General features: G+C 46.8%; 1 protein-coding gene across 1 annotated transcript in view; it reads left to right on the top strand.

Annotated features, from left to right (window-relative positions):
• The first annotated feature begins 1,713 nt into the window (after positions 1-1,713).
• Frl (formin-like protein) overlaps positions 1,714-24,456 on the top strand; it is a 370,619-nt gene continuing 347,876 nt past the window's right edge. Inside the window, exon 1 of the mRNA XM_071689853.1 lies at positions 1,714-1,986. Coding sequence (XP_071545954.1) covers positions 1,831-1,986 — 156 coding nt within the window. The 5' untranslated portion in view covers positions 1,714-1,830. The remainder of the gene's footprint in view (positions 1,987-24,456) is intronic.

The following is a 24,456-nucleotide window of genomic DNA, read 5'->3' as shown; positions in this document are numbered from 1 at the left end:
GAATAAGAGCAAGGGTATTAGGTACAGTAGGGTTGAGGGACAAGTCAATTGGGAGGTAAGTTTGAATGGAGAAAAACTGGAGGAAGTGAAGTGTTTTAGATATCTGGGAGTGGATTTGGCAGCGGATGGAACCATGGAAGCGGAAGTGAGTCACAGGGTTGGGGAGGGGGCGAAAGTTCTGGGAGCGATGAAGAATGCGTGGAAGGAGAGAACATTATCTCAGAGGGCAAAAATGGGTATTGTTCGAACAATATTATATGGCTGCGAGGCATGGGCTATAGATAAAGTTGTGCGGAGGAGGGTGGATGTGTTGGAAATGAGATGTTTGAGGACAATGTGTGGTGTGAGGTGGTTTGATCGAGTAAGTAATGAAAGGGTAAGAGAGATGTGTGGGAATAAAACGAGTGTGGTTGAGAGAGCAGAAGAGGGTGTTTTGAAATGGTTTGTGCACATGGAGAGAATGAGTGAGGAGATTGACCAAGAGGTTATATGTGTCAGAGGTGGAGGGAACGAGGAGAAGAGGGAGACCAAATTGGAAGTGGAAAGATGGAGTGAAAAAGATTTTGAGTGATCGGGGCCTGAACATGCAGGAGGGTGAAAGGCGTGGAAGAAATAGAGTGAATAAGAACGATGTGGTATACCGGAGTCGACGTGCTGTCAATGGATTGAACCAGGGCATGTGAAGCGTCTGGGGTAAACAATGGAAAGTTCTGTGGGGCCTGGATGTGGAAAGGGAGCTGTGGTTTCGGTGCATTACACATGACATCTAGAGACTGAGTGTGAACGAATGTGGCTCCACCCCCCCCCTTTTTTTGCCTGCTTCCCTGGCGCTACCTCGCTGTTGCGGGGGGTGGCGGTGCTATTTCCTGTTGGGCGGGGTAGCGTGAATAATGGATGAAGGCAATCAAGTGTGAATATGTACATGTGTATATTTGTATATGTGTATGTGTTCATATGTATATGGATATGTGCGTATATATATATATATATATATATATATATATATATATATATATATATATATATATATATATATATCTTTTTTTTCTTTTCTTTTAAACTATTCGCCATTTCCCGCGTTAGCGAGGTAGCGCTAAGAACAGAGGACTGGGCCTTTTTTGGAATATCCTCAACTGGCCCCCTCTGTTCCTTCTTTTGGAAAATTAAAAAAAAAAAACGAGAGGGGAGGATTTCCAGCCCCCCGCTCCCTCCCCTTTTAGTCGCCTTCTACGACACGCAGGGAATACGTGGGAAGTATTCTTAATCCCCTATCCCCAGGGATAATATATATATATATATATATATATATATATATATATATATATATATATATATATATATATATATATATATATATATATATATACACTTGCGAGATGGCCGTCTTTGTTGCCCAAGTATTTTCATGCTATATGGAACAATAAAATAAATTATATACATATTTCGTCTTCCCCATCTTTCAAATATCTTAATTCTCGCTTCTAATATTCGCTCAAGTCATTGAAATGTAGTAAAAGTACATTCAAGTCTCTCCGTGAACGACTAGACGTATTATAGATACTAATCATTGTCCATGAATAGCGAGAAAAAAAGAATATATAAGAAAGTTTAAAGGGAGGATGTGGTGTGGGTGGGTGGGTGTGTGCGCATGCGCGTGGCGCCTCACTTGTGTGAGCCACCAACCCAAACACTAGCTAGTGTGTGGACGTCGGGCAGTGGCGATTGAACCATGGTGAGGGGAGTGTGACACTGCTTCGCTCTGGCAGTCTGGAAGTTTATATACTCCTGTAATCGCTCGTTACGGTGAATGTGATGTCATAGATTTGAATAATGGGCAGTGCAGAGAGCAAGTGTATCGGGGACCGGGGAGGGGAAGGTGTGGGGAGGAATAATGGCGTGCAAACCTCGGGAGTCGCCACGCTCACAAAGGACAAGTTACCCATGCCGGACACAGACGAGCTGGAGCGCCGCTTCACCAAAGTTCTGGTAAGTCGTGACGCCCTGTACCAGGCACTACTAGGCACTACTAGGCACTACTAGGCACTACTAGGTATGAGGGGTGGAGTGGGTGGGTGATGGTGGAGCAACAGTTGTGGTGGAGCGCGTGATAATGAGTGTGTGTGTGTGTGTGTTGGAGGAGGAGGAGGAGGTGCTGCTCCAACAGGGAACTGACGTATGTGTGCTGCCATCTGGGGCCCCCCGTAAACTGGGGGGGCGGCTCTGGTAGTGTTCAGGGGGGCTGTCTTTGGGGGCTACACACACACACACACACACACACACAGTGCTCAGCCTGTCATCCACCTCCACCTCCTCCTCCACCACTACCTCCTCCTCCACCTCGAGGATCGGTGCCCCAGCCTCCAACACCACCTCGTTAAGTCAAGTTGCTGAGGAAGGATTGTGGCCCACAACTTGACCCCCTCACACACACACACACACACACACACACACATACACCAGCTAGCCTGTAACTTGGTGCCTGTCCTCAGCACCACTGGGTTCATCGCCTGTCCTCAGCACTCCTATGTGCGTCATTTATCCTCAGAACCGACGAGTTTTTTTTTTTCACTTGTCTTTACCACCACCTAGTACTTCATATCCTCAGTACCACCTAGTACTTTATATCCTCAGTACCACCTAGTACTTTATATCCTCAGTACCGCCTAGTACTTCATATCCTCAGTACCACCTAGTACTTCATATCCTCAGTACCACCTAGTACTTCACATCCTTAGTCCCACCTTGTACGTTACTTATCCTCAGCACCACCTAGTACATCACCTATCCTCAGAACCACCTTGTACATCACCTGTCCTCAGCACCACCTAGTACATCACCTATCCTCAGAACCACCTTGTACATCACCTGTCCTCAGCACCACCTAGTACATCACCTATCCTCAGAAACGCGTAATTCTTTACTGATCACCACCTTGTACTTCACGTATCCTCAGCCTAGTGCTGCACCTATCCTCAGCACCACTCAGTACATCGCTGCCTTCCCTCAGCACCACCTAGTACTTCACCTACCTTCATCACCACCTAGTACTTCACCTATTCTCAGCATCATACTCATTTCCATCCCCTTTTCTCAGCACCTCAGATATTTCTCATAGCACCATCTTAACGTCTCAGATATAAGTCCCTCAGAACCCTCTCAGCTTTCCAGATATTTCCCACAACCCATTTCCCTCAGCACCGTCTCACCTTCCCAGATATTTCCCTCAGCACCATCTCACCTCCCCAGTTATTTCCCTCTCAGTACCACCTCTCAGCTCCCCAGTACCACCTCTCAGCTCCCCAGTACCACCTCTCAGCTCCCCAGTACCTCCTCTCAGCTCCCCAGTACCTCCTCTCAGCTCCCAGTACCTCCTCTCAGCTCCCCAGTACCACCTCTCAGCTCCCCAGTACCTCCTCTCAGCTCCCCAGTACCTCCTCTCAGCTCCCCAGTACCTCCTCTCAGCTCCCCAGTACCTCCTCTCAGCTCCCCAGTACCTCCTCTCAGCTCCCCAGTACCACCTCTCAGCTCCCCAGTACCTCCTCTCAGCTCCCCAGTACCTCCTCTCAGCTCCCCAGTACCTCCTCTCAGCTCCCCAGTACCTCGTCTCAGCTCCCCAGTACCACTTCCAACGCTCCCCAGTACCACCTCTCAGCTCCCCAGTACCTCCTCTCAGCTCCCCAGTACCTCCTCTCAGCTCCCCAGTACCTCCTCTCAGCAGCCATGGCCACTTCCAACACTCCCCCGTCAACAGGCAGTGCCACCACTTGCCAACAGCCCCCTCCCCCCAGCGGCAGTGTATCCAACCCTCACCCACATTTCTACCCTAACTACACCTGACATTGATTTTGGAGGCTGCTCGATCTTTGGAGGCTTCTCACTGCTCGATCTTTGGAGGCTGCTCACTGCTCGATCTTTGGAGGCTGCTCACTGCTCGATCTTTGGAGGCTGCTCACTGCTCGATCTTTGGAGGCTTCTCACTGCTCGATCTTTGGAGGCTGCTCACTGCTCGATCTTTGGAGGCTTCTCACTGCTCGATCTTTGGAGGCTGCTCACTGCTCGATCTTTGGAGGCTTCTCACTGCTCGATCTTTGGAGGCTGCTCACTGCTCGATCTTTGGAGGCTGCTCACTGCTCGATCTTTGGAGGCTGCTCACTGCTCGATCTTTGGAGGCTGCTCACTGCTCGATCTTTGGAGGCTGCTCACTGCTCGATCTTTGGAGGCTGCTCACTGCTCGATCTTTGGAGGCTGCTCACTGCTCGATCTTTGGAGGCTGCTCACTGCTCGATCTTTGGAGGCTTCTCACTGCTCGATCTTTGGAGGCTGCTCACTGCTCGATCTTTGGAGGCTTCTCACTGCTCGATCTTTGGAGGCTGCTCACTGCTCGATCTTTGGAGGCTTCTCACTGCTCGATCTTTGGAGGCTGCTCACTGCTCGATCTTTGGAGGCTTCTCACTGCTCGATCTTTGGAGGCTGCTCACTGCTCGATCTTTGGAGGCTGCTCACTGCTCGATCTTTGGAGGCTGCTCACTGCTCGATCTTTGGAGGCTGCTCACTGCTCGATCTTTGGAGGCTTCTCACTGCTCGATCTTTGGAGGCTGCTCACTGCTCGATCTTTGGAGGCTGCTCACTGCTCGATCTTTGGAGGCTGCTCACTGCTCGATCTTTGGAGGCTGCTCACTGCTCGATCTTTGGAGGCTGCTCACTGCTCGATCTTTGGAGGGCGCAGCATCCCCCTCCCTCCCTCCCTCGTTGCCCCTTTGATCAAGCAGGCTGTTTGAGGCCGTTCTAACCCAGGCTGGGCGGGTATACACTGTGCATATTTATCCAGTGAGTTTTGGAGGTTTCTCACTCCAACTTTCCACATTTTATCGATACGAATTGGTTCTGGTCTGGGATGAATACATTTCCCCTCGAAATGTACTTCTAACACCCGAAAATGTACTTCTAACTCCCGTAAATGTACTTCTAACACCTGAAAATGTACTTCTAACACCTGAAAATGTACTTCTAACACCTGAAAATGTACTTCTGACACCTGTAAATGTACTTCTAACACCTGAAAATGTACTTCTAACACCTGTAAATCAACTTCTAACACCTGAAAATGTACTTCTAGCACATGAAAATGTACTTCTAATACCTGTAAATGTCGTTAGTGATGTTTGACGGGGGTTTTCGCCAAGCTCAGCGACATTCAGCAAAACCTAGCAACACACACACACACACACACACACACACACACACACACGCAGCACACCCCAGCAATGCTCAGCATACCCCAGCATCATTCAGCACACCCCACCATAGCTCAGCAGACAGCTCAGTACACCCCCAACAACGCTCAGTACACCTCATCAACACTCAGTACACCCCAGCAACACAGCACACCCCAGCAACACAGCACACCCCTGCAACATTCAGTACCCCAGCAACACAGCACACCCCTGCAACATTCAGTACCCCAGCAACACAGCACACCCCTGCAACACAGCACACCCCTGCAACATTCAGTACCCCAGCAACACAGCACACCCCAGCAACACAGCACACCCCAGCAACACAGCACACCCCTGCAACATTCAGTACCCTAGCAACACAGCACGCCCCTGCAACATTCAGTACCCCAGCAACACAGCACACCCCAGCAACACAGCACACCCCTGCAACATTCAGTACCCCAGCAACACAGCACACCCCTGCAACATTCAGTACCCTAGCAACACAGCACACCCCAGCAACACAGCACACCCCAGCAACATTCAGTACCCCAGCAACACAGCACACCCCTGCAACATTCAGTACCCCAGCAAAACAGCACACCCCTGCAACATTCAGTACCCCAGCAACACAGCACACCCCTGCAACATTCAGTACCCCAGCAACACAGCACACCCCTGCAACATTCAGTACCCCAGCAACACAGCACACCCCTGCAACATTCAGTACCCCAGCAACACAGCACACCCCAGCAACATTCAGTACCCCAGCAACACAGCACACCCCTGCAACATTCAGTACCCCAGCAACACAGCACACCCCTGCAACATTCAGTACCCCAGCAACACAGCACACCCCTGCAACATTCAGTACCCCAGCAACACAGCACACCCCTGCAACATTCAGTACCCCAGCAACACAGCACACCCCAGCAACATTCAGTACCCCAGCAACACAGCACACCCCTGCAACATTCAGTACCCCAGCAACACAGCACACCCCTGCAACATTCAGTACCCCAGCAACACAGCACACCCCAGCAACATTCAGTACCCCAGCAACACAGCACACCCCTGCAACATTCAGTACCCCAGCAACACAGCACACCCCTGCAACATTCAGTACCCCAGCAACACAGCACACCCCTGCAACATTCAGGACCCCAGCAACACAGCACACCCCAGCAACATTCAGTACCCCAGCAACAGCACCCCTGCAACATTCAGTACCCCAGCAACACAGCACACCCCTGCAACATTCAGTACCCAGCAACACAGCACACCCAGCAACAGCCCACCCTGCAACACAGCACACCCCTGCAACATTCAGTACCCCAGCAACACAGCACACCCCTGCAACATTCAGTACCCCAGCAACACAGCACACCCCAGCAACACAGCCCACCCCTGCAACACAGCACACCCCTGCAACATTCAGTACCCCAGCAACACAGCACACCCCTGCAACATTCAGTACCCCAGCAACACAGCACACCCCTGCAACATTCAGTACCCCAGCAACACAGCACACCCCTGCAACATTCAGTACCCCAGCAACACAGCACACCCCAGCAACACAGCCCACCCCTGCAACACAGCACACCCCTGCAACATTCAGTACCCCAGCAACACAGCACACCCCTGCAACATTCAGTACCCCAGCAACACAGCACACCCCAGCAACACAGCACACCCCTGCAACACAGCACACCCCTGCAACACAGCACACCCCTGCAACATTCAGTACCCCAGCAACACAGCACATCCCTGCAACATTCAGTACCCCAGCAACACAGCACACCCCTGCAACATTCAGTACCCCAGCAACACAGCACACCCCTGCAACATTCAGTACCCCAGCAACACAGCACACCCCTGCAACATTCAGTACCCCAGCAACACAGCACACCCCTGCAACATTCAGTACCCCAGCAACACAGCACACCCCTGCAACACTCAGTACCCCAGCAACACAGCACACCCCAGCAACATTCAGTACCCCAGCAACACAGCACACCCCTGCAACATTCAGTACCCCAGCAACACAGCACACCCCTGCAACACTCAGTACCCCAGCAACACAGCACACCCCTGCAACATTCAGTACCCCAGCAACACAGCACACCCCTGCAACATTCAGTACCCCAGCAACACAGCACACCCCTGCAACATTCAGTACCCCAGCAACACAGCACACCCCTGCAACACTCAGTACCCCAGCAACACAGCACACCCCAGCAACATTCAGTACCCCAGCAACACAGCACACCCCTGCAACACAGCACACCCCTGCAACATTCAGTACCCCAGCAACACAGCACACCCCTGCAACATTCAGTACCCCAGCAACACAGCACACCCCAGCAACATTCAGTACCCCAGCAACACAGCACACCCCTGCAACATTCAGTACCCCAGCAACACAGCACACCCCTGCAACACAGCACACCCCAGCAACACAGCACACCCCTGCAACACAGCACACCCCAGCAACATTCAGTACCCCAGCAACACAGCACACCCCAGCAACATTCAGTACCCCAGCAACACAGCACACCCCTGCAACATTCAGTACCCCAGCAACACAGCACACCCCTGCAACACAGCACACCCCTGCAACATTCAGTACCCCAGCAACATACAGGCAGCAACATTGAGCGCTGGGGTCAGACTCGCAGTAGACCACAGTAACACTGGGTGTGGTTTCGTGGGTCTGTTATCCAACCCGCGTAGCGCCCCCCGCCCGCCTGCTGTGTTACCCAGGTTAGAGCTAGGGACCATAAGGCCATGAGACCATGCGGGTCTGTTGTTGTCTCAGGCCACAAAGGGTCCGTGGCCGGTAAAGACACGGAGGTCGAAAGTCAACCAAATGTTTTGACGCCTCACAATAAAGACACATTACAGATCGCTCAATAAAGAAACATTACACATCGCTCAGTAAAGAAACATTACACATCGCTCAATAAAGACACATTACACATCGCTCAATAAAGAAACATTACACATCGCTCAATAAAGACACATTACACATCGCTCAATAAAGAAACGTTACACATCGCTCAATAAAGACACATTACAGATCGCTCAATAAAGAAACATTACACATCGCTCAATAAAGAAACATTACACATCGCTCAATAAAGAAACGTTACACATCGCTCAATAAAGACACATTACACATCGCTCAATAAAGAAACATTACACATCGCTCAATAAAGACACATTACACATCGCTCAATAAAGAAACATTACACATCGCTCAATAAAGACACATTACAGATCGCTCAATAAAGAAACATTACACATCGCTCAATAAAGAAACATTACACATCGCTCAATAAAGAAACATTACACATCGCTCAATAAAGACACATTACAGATCGCTCAATAAAGAAACATTACACATCGCTCAATAAAGAAACATTACACATCGCTCAATAAAGAAACATTACACATCGCTCAATAAAGAAACATTACACATCGCTCAATAAAGAAACATTACACATCGCTCAATAAAGAAACATTACACATCGCTCAATAAAGAAACATTACAGATCGCTCAATAAAGACACATTACAGATCGCTCAATAAAGAAACATTACAGATCGCTCAATAAAGAAACATTACACATCGCTCAATAAAGAAACATTACACATCGCTCAATAAAGAAACATTACACATCGCTCAATAAAGAAACATTATACATCGCTCAATAAAGAAACATTACAGATCGCTCAAGAAAGAAACATTACACGTCGCTCAATAAAGAAACATTACACATCGCTCAATAAAGAAACATTACACATCGCTCAATAAAGAAACATTACACATCGCTCAATAAAGAAACATTACACATCGCTCAATAAAGAAACATTACACATCGCTCAATAAAGAAACATTACACATCGCTCAATAAAGAAACATTACACATCGCTCAATAAAGACACATTACACATCGCTCAATAAAGAAACATTACACATCGCTCAATAAAGAAACATTACACATCGCTCAATAAAGACACATTACACATCGCTCAATAAAGACACATTACACATCGCTCAATAAAGAAACATTACACATCGCTCAATAAAGGTACATTACAGATCGCTCAATAAAGACACATTACAGATCGCTCAATAAAGAAACATTACACATCGCTCAATAAAGAAACATTACACATCGCTCAATAAACATTACAAATCGCTCAATAAAGAAACATTACACATCGCTCAATAAAGACACGTTACAGATCGCTCAATAAAGACACATTACACATCGCTCAATAAAGAAACATTACACATCGCTCAATAAAGAAACATTACACATCGCTCAATAAAGACACGTTACAGATCGCTCAATAAAGACACGTTACAGATCGCTCAATAAAGAAAAATTACAAATCGCTCAATAAAGACACATTACAGATCGCTCAATAAAGACACATTACAGATCGCTCAATAAAGACACATTACAGATCGCTCAATAAAGACACATTACAGATCGCTCAATAAAGACACATTACAGATCGCTCAATAAAGACACATTACAGATCGCTCAATAAAGACACATTACAGATCGCTCAATAAAGACATTACAGATCGCTCAATATAGAAACATTACAGATCGCTCAATAAAGAAACATTACACATCGCTCAATAAAGACACATTACAGATCGCTCAATAAAGAAACATTACAGATCGCTCAATAAAGGAAGACAATGGTCGTAGAACGAATATATCTGGCGTGCGCCTGCGCGCTGGTGCCCCCAACACCAGGGATGTGTTTTCATATCCAGACGAATGTATATTTATAACCCAAATATTGCTAGTGTTCACAAGTCAGCTGGGACATCAAGTCAGCTGGGACATTAATATAAGTCAGCTAGGACATTAACATAGCTGGGACATTAATATAAGTCAGCTGGGACATTACTAGCTGGGATATTATGGTTAGGAACCTCCCACGTTAATGCGCAGTTCGTCATGTGCCCAACTTACTATGGCAGTGAAGTCATTGTACCCACAACTGCTGCTTTACGTGGTAGAATATTACATGGAGACATTAACTGTATCGTAACATAGAGACATTAACTGTATCGTAACATGGAGACATTAACTGTATCGTAACATGGGGACATGAATTGTATCGTAACATGGGGACATTAACTGTATCGTAACATGGAGACATTAACTGTATCGTAACATGGAGACATTAACTGTATCGTAACATGGAGACATTAACTGTATCGTAACATAGAGACATTAACTGTATCGTAACATGGGGACATGAACTGTATCGTAACATGGGGACATTAACTGTATCGTAACATGGAGACATTAACTGTATCGTAACATGGAGACATTAACTGTATCGTAACATGGAGACATTAACTATCGTAACATGGAGACATTAACTGTATCGTAACATGGAGACATTAACTGTATCGTAACATGGAGACATTAACTGTATCGTAACATGGGGACATGAATTGTATCGTAACATGGGGACATTAACTGTATCGTAACATGGAGACATTAACTATCGTAACATGGAGACATTAACTGTATCGTAACATGGAGACATTAACTGTATCGTAACATGGAGACATTAACTGTATCGTAACATGGGGACATGAATTGTATCGTAACATGGGGACATTAACTGTATCGTAACATGGAGACATTAACTGTATCGTAACATGGAGACATTAACTGTATCGTAACATGGAGACATTAACTGTATCGTAACATGGAGACATTAACTGTATCGTAACATGGAGACATTAACTATCGTAACATGGAGACATTAACTGTATCGTAACATAAACAAAGTTAAGGAAGTGAACGGGAAGATTTCTAAATGTGGAACAACCATTTCGCCTTCAATATTCAGTTTCCGATCTGCAGGTAACCGTGTGGTATATATGGAACGGGTAATGCTTGGTCTGGTGAGGCTAGGTTAGGTCTGGTGAGGCTAGGCTTGGTCTGGTGAGGCTAGGTTAGTTCTTGTGAGGCTAGGTTAGGTCTGCTGAGGCTAGGTTTGGTCAGGTGTGGCTAGGTTAGGTCTGGTGAGGCTAGGTTAGGTCTTGTGAGGCTAGGTTTGGTCAGGTGAGGCTAGGTTTGGTCTGGTGAGGCTAGGTTCGGTTAGGTTAGGTGTAGTTACGGTTGGTTTAGCTAGGTGAATGGTCTCATGTATAGCGCCTGGATCAATATTCCCTGCCTGTTATGTAACCATATATTGATGTGACTATTTACTTGTGTTATTGACACTAGTATGTGCCTATTTACTTGTGTTATTGGCACTAGTATGTGACTATTTACTTGTGTTATTGACACTAGTATGTGACTATTTACTTGTGTTATTGGCACTAGTATGTGACTATTTACTTGTGTTATTGACACTAGTATGTGACTATTTACTTGTGTTATTGGCACTAGTATGTGACTATTTACTTGTGTTATTGGCACTAGTATGTGACTATTTACTTGTGTTATTGACACTAGTATGTGACTATTTACTTGTGTTATTGACCCTAGTATGTGACTATTTACTTGTGTTATTGACACTAGTATGTGACTATTTACTTGTGTTATTGGCACTAGTATATGACTATTTACTTGTGTTATTGGCACTAGTATGTGACTATTTACTTGTGTTATTGGCACTAGTATGTGATTATTTACATGTGTTATTGACACTAGTATGTGACTATTTACTTGTGTTATTGACACTAGTATGTGACTATTTACTTGTGTTATTGACACTAGTATGTGCCTATTTACTTGTGTTATTGGCACTAGTATGTGACTATTTACTTGTGTTATTGACACTAGTATGTGACTATTTACTTGTGTTATTGACACTAGTATGTGACTATTTAATTGTGTTATTGGCACTAGTATGTGACTGTTTACTTGTGTTATTGACACTAGTATGTGACTATTTAATTGTGTTATTGGCACTAGTATGTGACTATTTACTTGTGTTATTGACACTAGTATGTGACTATTTACTTGTGTTATTGACACTAGTATGTGACTATTTACTTGTGTTATTGACACTAGTATGTGACTATTTAATTGTGTTATTGGCACTAGTATGTGACTATTCACTTGTGTTATTGACACTAGTATGTGACTATTTAATTGTGTTATTGGCACTAGTATGTGACTATTTACTTGTGTTATTGACACTAGTATGTGACTATTTAATTGTGTTATTGGCACTAGTATGTGACTATTTACTTGTGTTATTGACACTAGTATGTGATTATTTAATTGTGTTATTGGCACTAGTATGTGACTATTTACTTGTGTTATTGACACTAGTATGTGATTATTTAATTGTGTTATTAGCACTAGTATGTGACTATTTACTTGTGTTATTGACACTAGTATGTGATTATTTAATTGTGTTATTGGCACTAGTATGTGACTATTTAATTGTGTTATTGGCACTAGTATGTGACTATTTACTTGTGTTATTGACACTAGTATGTGATTATTTAATTGTGTTATTGACACTAGTATGTGACTATTTAATTGTGTTATTGGCACTAGTATGTGACTATTTAATTGTGTTATTGGCACTAGTATGTGACTATTTACTTGTGTTATTGACACTAGTATGTGACTATTTAATTGTGTTATTGGCACTAGTATGTGACTATTTACTTGTGTTATTGACACTAGTATGTGACTATTTAATTGTGTTATTGGCACTAGTATGTGACTATTTATCTTTGTTATTGACACTAGTATTGGCCCTTACATTGGTTGGTGTATGTGTTCTGTCTAGGTCACTAATGTCTTGTGGTCTTAGCACCTTAGTGCTGATTTATTGTGTTCCACCTGAACTGGTATTGGATATTATTTAATGTCATATTGACACCTCAGTTTGCACTATGTTAAGTGTATTGGACTATATGGTGTCTTTACTTTGCATTGATTGTGTACACGTATGTCGACTTATTTCTAATTGTGTGAACATAGTAGACATTAACTGGTTATTCATTATTGATTATTGTTGGTATAAGGTGTGATTACTATACGTTATGACTACAGGTATGGTCTATCTTACCCATTGGTGTTCGATTGTAGAGTATTCTCATCCACTTGTGGTCTTGACCTTACTTACGATGGTTAGTCTTATGCACCACCTGAGTTGGACCTTGACTCTTACATGGTTGGAGTGTCATTGACACCACAGCTGGTTGGCAACCTTGATCCTATACTATTGGTGTTGTGGATCTGATCCACCTGTGTGGGTCTACCCACACTATGTCCTTAGTGTTGGTGAGTATCTATGATATCCACCCTACTGGTTTAGGAAGCCTTACTGCTAGATGGTATATGAGAGTCTTGTTACACCACCCGTGGTGTATGTTGATTCATTCTCACCTGATGTTGTAAGGTCTATTGATCTCCACCTGTTGGCATCGTTTATCCTTACTCAATGTTGGGAAGTCATTAGTAACTACTCACACTGATGTGGTGCACTTACTCTTAGATGTTGGATCTTACCACACTGAGGTTGGACTACTTACATGTTGGGAGTCTTTACCCCCACAGTTGGGTCTACCTTACCTTACGATGGTTTGGAGGTCTTCTACCCCCAGTTGGGTCTGGCACATTCCCTTACGATGGTTTTGGAGGTCTATGTCACCACAGTGGGTCTGGCACTTACCTTACGATGGTTGGAGTCTTTAGCCACCACAGCTGGTCTGGGAACCTTTATCTTACGATGGTTGGTGTAGGTCTTCTACCACCATGCATGGGTCTATGGACCATTAACCTAGATGCTCGTTGATTTTACGCCAAGTGTCATACTACATCCTGATTGGTGTAAGTGTTAGTTCATTACCATCCCGATGTTGCTTAACGTCATGGAACATCTCTATCCTGATGGTTAATCGTCATAGATCCCACCTGTTGGGTAACTCAATGACATTACTCATCCTGATTGGGTTATACGCATAGATTCTTCATCCTGATGTGTAATGTCAAGGTCATTACTCACCCATGTGTCGCATTATGATTCATTACTCATCCCTGATTGTGTAAACTCATATGATTCATTACTCATCCCTGATTGGTGTAAAACGTCGATATATGATTCATTACTCATCCCTGATTGGTGTAATACGTCATATGATTCATTACTCATCCCTGATTGGTGTAAAACGTCATATATGATTCATTACTCATCCCTGATTGGTGTAATACGTCATATGATTCATTACTCATCCCTGATTGGTGTAATACGTCATATATGATTCATTACTCATCCCTGATTGGTGTAATACGTCATATGATTCATTACTCATCCCTGATTGGTGTAATACGTCATATGATTCATTACTCATCCCTGATTGGTGTAATACGTCATATGATTCATTACTCATCCCTGATTGGTGTAATACGTCATATGATTCATTACTCATCCCTGATTGGTGTAATACGTCATATGATTCATTACTCATCCCTGATTGGTGTAAAACGTCATTATATGATTCATTACTCATCCCTGATTGGTGTAATACGTCATATGATTCATTACTCATCCCTGATTGGTGTAATACGTCATATGATTCATTACTCATCCCTGATTGGTGTAATACGTCATATGATTCATTACTCATCCCTGATTGGTGTAATACGTCATATGATTCATTACTCATCCCTGATTGGTGTAATACGTCATATGATTCATTACTCATCCCTGATTGGTGTAAAACGTCGATATATGATTCATTACTCATCCCTGATTGGTGTAATACGTCATATGATTCATTACTCATCCCTGATTGGTGTAATACGTCATATGATTCATTACTCATCCCTGATTGGTGTAATACGTCATATGATTCATTACTCATCCCTGATTGGTGTAATACGTCATATGATTCATTACTCATCCCTGATTGGTGTAATACGTCATATGATTCATTACTCATCCCTGATTGGTGTAATACGTCATATGATTCATTACTCATCCCTGATTGGTGTAATACGTCATATATGATTCATTACTCATCCCTGATTGGTGTAATACGTCATATGATTCATTACTCATCCCTGATTGGTGTAAAACGTCATTATATGATTCATTACTCATCCCTGATTGGTGTAATACGTCATATGATTCATTACTCATCCCTGATTGGTGTAAAACGTCATTATATGATTCATTACTCATCCCTGATTGGTGTAATACGTCATATGATTCATTACTCATCCCTGATTGGTGTAAAACGTCAATATATGATTCATTACTCATCCCTGATTGGTGTAATACGTCATTATGATTCATTACTCATCCCTGATTGGTGTAATACGTCATATGATTCATTACTCATCCCTGATTGGTGTAAAACGTCATATGATTCATTACTCATCCCTGATTGGTGTAAAACGTCATATATGATTCATTACTCATCCCTGATTGGTGTAATACGTCATATGATTCATTACTCATCCCTGATTGGTGTAATACGTCATATGATTCATTACTCATCCCTGATTGGTGTAAAACGTCATTATGATTCATTACTCATCCCTGATTGGTGTAAAACGTCATTATGATTCATTACTCATCCCTGATTGGTGTAATACGTCATATGATTCATTACTCATCCTGATTGGTGTAATACGTCATATGATTCATTACTCATCCCTGATTGGTGTAATACGTCATATGATTCATTACTCATCCCTGATTGGTGTAATACGTCATTATGATTCATTACTCATCCCTGATTGGTGTAATACGTCATATGATTCATTACTCATCCCTGATTGGTGTAATACGTCATATATGATTCATTACTCATCCCTGATTGGTGTAATACGTCATATGATTCATTACTCATCCCTGATTGGTGTAAAACGTCATTATGATTCATTACTCATCCCTGATTGGTGTAATACGTCATATGATTCATTACTCATCCCTGATTGGTGTAATACGTCATATGATTCATTACTCATCCCTGATTGGTGTAATACGTCATATGATTCATTACTCATCCCTGATTGGTGTAAAACGTCGATATGATTCATTACTCATCCCTGATTGGTGTAATACGTCATATGATTCATTACTCATCCCTGATTGGTGTAATACGTCATATGATTCATTACTCATCCCTGATTGGTGTAATACGTCATATGATTCATTACTCATCCCTGATTGGTGTAATACGTCATATGATTCATTACTCATCCCTGATTGGTGTAATACGTCATGTCATATGATTCATTACTCATCCCTGATGGTGTAATACGTCGATATGATTCATTACTCATCCCTGATTGGTGTAATACGTCATATGATTCATTACTCATCCCTGATTGGTGTAATACGTCATATGATTCATTACTCATCCCTGATTGGTGTAATACGTCATATGATTCATTACTCATCCCTGATTGGTGTAATACGTCATATGATTCATTACTCATCCTGATTGGTGTAATACGTCATATGATTCATTACTCATCCCTGATTGGTGTAATACGTCCATATGATTCATTACTCATCCCTGATGGTGTAATACGTCATATGATTCATTACTCATCCCTGATTGGTGTAATACGTCATATGATTCATTACTCATCCTGATTGGTGTAATACGTCATATGATTCATTACTCATCCCTGATTGGTGTAATACGTCATATGATTCATTACTCATCCCTGATTGGTGTAATACGTCATATGATTCATTACTCATCCCTGATTGGTGTAATACGTCATATGATTCATTACTCATCCCTGATTGGTGTAATACGTCATATGATTCATTACTCATCCCTGATTGGTGTAATACGTCATATGATTCATTACTCATCCCTGATTGGTGTAATACGTCATATGATTCATTACTCATCCATGATTGGTGTAATACGTCATATGATTCATTACTCATCCCTGATTGGTGTAATACGTCATATGATTCATTACTCATCCCTGATTGGTGTAAAACGTCAATATATGATTCATTACTCATCCCTGATTGGTGTAATACGTCATATGATTCATTACTCATCCCTGATTGGTGTAATACGTCATATGATTCATTACTCATCCCTGATTGGTGTAATACGTCATATGATTCATTACTCATCCCTGATTGGTGTAAAACGTCATATATGATTCATTACTCATCCCTGATTGGTGTAATACGTCATATGATTCATTACTCATCCCTGATTGGTGTAATACGTCATATGATTCATTACTCATCCCTGATTGGTGTAATACGTCATATGATTCATTACTCATCCCTGATTGGTGTAATACGTCATATGATTCATTACTCATCCCTGATTGGTGTAATACGTCATATGATTCATTACTCATCCCTGATTGGTGTAATACGTCATATGATTCATTACTCATCCCTGATTGGTGTAATACGTCATATGATTCATTACTCATCCCTGATTGGTGTAATACGTCATATGATTCATTACTCATCCCTGATTGGTGTAATACGTCATATGATTCATTACTCATCCCTGATTGGTGTAATACGTCATATGATTCATTACTCATCCCTGATTGGTGTAATACGTCATATGATTCATTACTCATCCCTGATTGGTGTAATACGTCATATGATTCATTACTCATCCCTGATTGGTGTAATACGTCATATGATTCATTACTCATCCCTGATTGGTGTAATACGTCATATGATTCATTACTCATCCCTGATTGGTGTAATACGTCATATGATTCATTACTCATCCCTGATTGGTGTAATACGTCATATGATTCATTACTCATCCCTGATTGGTGTAATACGTCATATGATTCATTACTCATCCCTGATTGGTGTAATACGTCATATGATTCATTACTCATCCCTGATTGGTGTAATACGTCATATGATGCATTACTCATCCCTGATTGGTGTAATACGTCAATATATGATTCATTACTCATCCCTGATTGGTGTAATACGTCATATGATTCATTACTCATCCCTGATTGGTGTAAAACGTCATTATATGATTCATTACTCATCCCTGATTGGTGTAATACGTCATATAATGCATTACTCATCCCTGATTGGTGTAATACGTCATATGATTCATTACTCATCCCTGATTGGTGTAATACGTCATATGATGCATTACTCATCCCTGATTGGTGTAATACGTCAATATATGATTCATTACTCATCCCTGATTGGTGTAATACGTCATATGATTCATTACTCATCCCTGATTGGTGTAAAACGTCATTATATGATTCATTACTCATCCCTGATTGGTGTAATACGTCATATGATTCATTACTCATCCCTGATTGGTGTAATACGTCATATGATTCATTACTCATCCCTGATTGGTGTAATACGTCATATGATGCATTACTCATCCCTGATTGGTGTAATACGTCATATGATTCATTACTCATCCCTGATTGGTGTAATACGTCATATGATTCATTACTCATCACTGATTGGTGTAATACGTCATATGATGCATTACTCATCCCTGATTGGTGTAAAACTGTGATGATCCACTTTAGACGTGTGTATACAAAGGACTCGTCACACCCACACACACACAGATGATCTTACTGTGGGGGAAAAATGATGGGCAGAAATGCCAGCAAGACTTTATGCCAAGATGTGGGGGGTGGGGGATGGCCACTGTGGGGGAGGGATGGCCACTGTGGGGGGAGGGATGGCCACTGTGGGGGATGGCCACTGTGGGGGGAGGATGGCCACTGTGGGGGATGATGGCCACTGTGGGGGGATGGCCACTGTGGGGGGGGATGGCCACTGTGGGGGGAGGGATGGCCACTGTGGGGGGAGGATGGCCACTGTGGGGGGAGGGATGGCGACTGTGGGGGGATGGCCACTGTGGGGGGAGGGATGGCCACTGTGGGGAGAGGATGGCCACTGTGTGGGGAGGGATGGCCACTGTGGGGGGATGGCCACTGTGGGGGAGGGATGGCCACTGTGGGGGATGGCCACTGTGGGGGGATGGCCACTGGGGGGAGGGATGGCCACTGTGGGGGATGATGGCCACTGTGGGGGGATGATGGCCACTGTGGGGGGAGGGATGGCCACTGTGGGGGGATGATGGCCACTGTGGGGGGAGGATGGCCACTGTGGGGGGAGGGATGGCCACTGTGGGGGGATGGCCACTGTGGGGGGAGGATGGCCACTGTGGGGGGAGGGATGGCCACTGTGGGGGGATGATGGCCACTGTGGGGGGATGATGGCCACTGTGGGGGGAGGGATGGCCACTGTGGGGGATGATGGCCACTGTGGGGGGAGGATGGCCACTGTGGGGGGGAGGGATGGCCACTGTGGGGGGATGGCCACTGTGGGGGGAGGATGGCCACTGTGGGGGGAGGATGGCCACTGTGGGGGGAGGGATGGCCACTATGGCCACTGTGGGGGGAGGATGGCCACTGTGGGGGGAGGGATGGCCACTGTGGGGGGATGGCCACTGTGGGGGGAGGGATGGCCACTGTGGGGGGATGATGGCCACTGTGGGGGGATGATGGCCACTGTGGGGGGATGATGGCCACTGTGGGGGGAGGGATGGCCACTGTGGGGGGATGATGGCCACTGTGGGGGGAGGATGGCCACTGTGGGGGGAGGGATGGCCACTGTGGGGGGATGGCCACTGTGGGGGGAGGGATGGCCACTGTGGGGGATGATGGCCACTGTGGCTAGGTTTGGCTGGTGGAAAGGTCATGGTACATAAACACAATGGGGACGTGGCGTTACAGGAGTTACAGAATGTGTTCATATTGGGCATGAGTTCCACTGTAGCTGTCACCCATGTTGCTGTCTGTATTCCTGACTGTAATCATGTAACATGTAACCCAGACCCTCCCTCCGTGACGTACTGTACCCAGTGTACGTTCTGTACTGGCCTCCACCTCTGTACCCTTCACCCACACTAACCCCAGAACTTCGTCCTCTCTGTTTATGTAGACAAAACTTAAAGCAAATTAGGTTTGTGGACGTAGCTAGGCCTAGCTATGATGGGTTTGGGTTCACAGTTCCAACTGGGACACATTTCGTGTATGTGTCTCTCCAGCATGAGTGTTTGAGTTGCCATTCCTTAGTATTTTCTTTTAAGAAAATGTAAAATGTTTGTGTTTTTTAGAAAATGGCAAGGCTGTCTCCACTGGACATTGCTCAATAGATCTTCCTGGTGGTTTAATGTTTGCCCAGCCTAGCCTGGTGTGGGGGTGGAGGGAGGCCTAGCAGCGCCGCCCCACACGGTGGAGGGAGGCCTAGCAGCAGCGCCCCACACACGGTGGAGGGATGCCTAGCTCCACACGGTGGAGGGAGGCCTAGCCCCACACGGTGGAGGGATGCCTAGCTCCACACGGTGGAGGGAGGCCTAGCCCCACACGGTGGAGGGATGCCTAGCTCCACACGGTGGAGGGAGGCCTAGCCCCACACGGTGGAGGGAGGCCTAGCCCCACACGGTGGAGGGAGGCCTAGCCCCACACGGTGGAGGGGTGCCTAGCTCCACACGGCGGAGGGAGGCCTAGCCCCACACGGTGGAGGGAGACCTAGCTCCACACACGGTGGAGGGAGTGTATCAAACGAGGCAAGTTGACGTACGGCAACAATGATGGAGGAGAACGTAAGGTAATAATAGCAACAAGGTTGTGTCTGCTTCCTGTGGAAGATCCTGGGCATTATAATGCCACACACTGACCTTATGAGCGAGTTTCCTACGTTGGACAACATGGCAGGACGACCTTGTGAGCTGTAAGTTGGCTCATAAACTCTTTAAGGGAACTTGTGAGCAGGAGTCGTTGCTCACCTCGCCCTCCACGGTGGCGAAAGTTGGGCAACGTGATACCATGTCTCGCCTTCCTTGTGCCGTGTTCCGGGGCCCCCACCTGCGCCCCCGTGTGTCTGCCTGACCCTTGGTGTGTGTTCCGGGGCCCCCACCTGCACCCCCGTGTGTCTGCCTGACCCTTGGTGTGTGTTCCGGGGCCCCCACCTGCGCCCCCCTGTGTCTGCCTGACCCTTGGTGTGTGTTCCGGGGCCCCCACCTGCACCCCCGTGTGTCTGCCTGACCCTTGGTGTGTGTTCCGGGGCCCCCACCTGCACCCCCTGTGTCTGCCTGACCCTTGGGGTGTGTTCCGGGGCCCCCACCTGCACCCCCTGTGTCTGCCTGACCCTTGGTGTGTGTTCCGGGGCCCCCACCTGCACCCCCGTGTGTCTGCCTGACCCTTGGTGTGTGTTCCGGGGCCCCCACCTGCGCCCCCCTGTGTCTGCCTGACCCTTGGTGTGTGTTCCGGGGCCCCCACCTGCACCCCCGTGTGTCTGCCTGACCCTTGGTGTGTGTTCCGGGGCCCCCACCTGCACCCCCTGTGTCTGCCTGACCCTTGGGGTGTGTTCCGGGGCCCCCACCTGCACCCCCGTGTGTCTGCCTGACCCTTGGTGTGTGTTCCGGGGCCCCCACCTGCACCCCCGTGTGTCTGCCTGACCCTTGGTGTGTGTTCCGGGGCCCCCACCTGCACCCCCGTGTGTCTGCCTGACCCTTGGTGTGTGTTCCGGGGCCCCCACCTGCACCCCCGTGTGTCTGCCTGACCCTTGGTGTGTGTTCCGGGGCCCCCACCTGCACCCCATGTGTCTGCCTGACCCTTGGGGTGTGTTCCGGGGCCCCCACCTGCACCCCCGTGTGTCTGCCTGACCCTTGGTGTGTGTTCCGGGGCCCCCACCTGCACCCCCGTGTGTCTGCCTGACCCTTGGTGTGTGTTCCGGGGCCCCCACCTGCACCCCCTGTGTCTGCCTGACCCTTGGTGTGTGTTCCGGGGCCCCCACCTGCACCCCCTGTGTCTGCCTGACCCTTGGTGTGTGTTCCGGGGCCCCCACCTGCACCCCCGTGTGTCTGCCTGACCCTTGGTGTGTGTTCCGGGGCCCCCACCTGCACCCCATGTGTCTGCCTGACCCTTGGTGTGTGTGTTTCGGAACAGATATGACCACAGGTGGTGGCAGGTGAGGAACAGATATGACCACAGGTGGTGGCAGGTGAGGAACAGATATGACCACAGGTGGTGGGCAGGTGAGGAACAGATATGACCACAGGTGGTGGGCAGGTGAGGAACAGATATGACCACAGGTGGTGGCAGGTGAGGAACAGATATGACCACAGGTGCAGGTGGCAGGTGAGGAACAGATATGACCACAGGTGGTGGGCAGGTGAGGAACAGATATGACCACAGGTGGTGGCAGGTGAGGAACAGATATGACCACAGGTGGTGGCAGGTGAGGAACAGATATGACCACAGGTGCAGGTGGCAGGTGAGGAACAGATATGACCACAGGTGGTGGGCAGGTGAGGAACAGATATGACCACAGGTGGTGGCAGGTGAGGAACAGATATGACCACAGGTGGTGGCAGGTGAGGAACAGATATGACCACAGGTGATGGCAGGTGAGGAACAGATATGACCACAGGTGGTGGGCAGGTGAGGAACAGATATGACCACAGGTGGTGGCAGGTGAGGAACAGATATGACCACAGGTGCAGGTGGCAGGTGAGGAACAGATATGACCACAGGTGGTGGCAGGTGAGGAACAGATATGACCACAGGTGGTGGCAGGTGAGGAACAGATATGACCACAGGTGGTGGCAGGTGAGGAACAGATATGACCACAGGTGGTGGCAGGTGAGGAACAGATATGACCACAGGTGGTGGCAGGTGAGGAACAGATATGACCACAGGTGGTGGCAGGTGAGGAACAGATATGACCACAGGTGGTGGCAGGTGAGGAACAGATATGACCACAGGTGGTGGCAGGTGAGGAACAGATATGACCACAGGTGGTGGGCAGGTGAGGAACAGATATGACCACAGGTGGTGGCAGGTGAGGAACAGATATGACCACAGGTGGTGGCAGGTGAGGAACAGATATGACCACAGGTGGTGGGCAGGTGAGGAACAGATATGACCACAGGTGGTGGCAGGTGAGGAACAGATATGACCACAGGTGCAGGTGGCAGGTGAGGAACAGATATGACCACAGGTGGTGGGCAGGTGAGGAACAGATATGACCACAGGTGGTGGCAGGTGAGGAACAGATATGACCACAGGTGGTGGCAGGTGAGGAACAGATATGACCACAGGTGCAGGTGGCAGGTGAGGAACAGATATGACCACAGGTGGTGGGCAGGTGAGGAACAGATATGACCACAGGTGGTGGCAGGTGAGGAACAGATATGACCAGAGGTGGTGGGCAGGTGAGGAACAGATATGACCACAGGTGATGGCAGTTGAGGAACAGATATGACCACAGGTGGTGGCAGGTGAGGAACAGATATGACCACAGGTGGTGGCAGGTGAGGAACAGATATGACCACAGGTGGTGGCAGGTGAGGAACAGATATGACCACAGGTGGTGGCAGGTGAGGAACAGATATGACCACAGGTGGTGGGCAGGTGAGGAACAGATATGACCACAGGTGGTGGCAGGTGAGGAACAGATATGACCACAGGTGGTGGCAGGTGAGGAACAGATATGACCACAGGTGGTGGCAGGTGAGGAACAGATATGACCACAGGTGGTGGCAGGTGAGGAACAGATATGACCACAGGTGGTGGCAGGTGAGGAACAGATATGACCACAGGTGGTGGCAGGTGAGGAACAGATATGACCACAGGTGGTGGGCAGGTGAGGAACAGATATGACCACAGGTGGTGGGCAGGTGAGGAACAGATATGACCACAGGTGGTGGCAGGTGAGGAACAGATATGACCACAGGTGGTGGGCAGGTGAGGAACAGATATGACCACAGGTGGTGGCAGGTGAGGAACAGATATGACCACAGGTGGTGGCAGGTGAGGAACAGATATGACCACAGGTGGTGGGCAGGTGAGGAACAGATATGACCACAGGTGGTGGCAGGTGAGGAACAGATATGACCACAGGTGGTGGGCAGGTGAGGAACAGATATGACCACAGGTGGTGGGCAGGTGAGGAACAGATATGACCACAGGTGGTGGGCAGGTGAGGAACAGATATGACCACAGGTGGTGGCAGGTGAGGACAGATATGACCACAGGTGGTGGGCAGGTGAGGAACAGATATGACCACAGGTGGTGGGCAGGTGAGGACAGATATGACCACAGGTGGTGGCAAGTGAGGAACAGATATGACCACAGGTGGTGGCAGGTGAGGAACAGATATGACCACAGGTGGTGGGCAGGTGAGGAACAGATATGACCACAGGTGGT

The sequence above is a fragment of the Panulirus ornatus genome, chromosome 47 (genome assembly GCF_036320965.1).
Source record: "Panulirus ornatus isolate Po-2019 chromosome 47, ASM3632096v1, whole genome shotgun sequence".
NCBI lineage: Eukaryota > Metazoa > Arthropoda > Malacostraca > Decapoda > Palinuridae > Panulirus > Panulirus ornatus.
Note: the sequence above shows the minus strand (reverse complement) of the source record. Positions and strands in the feature narration are given on the sequence as shown.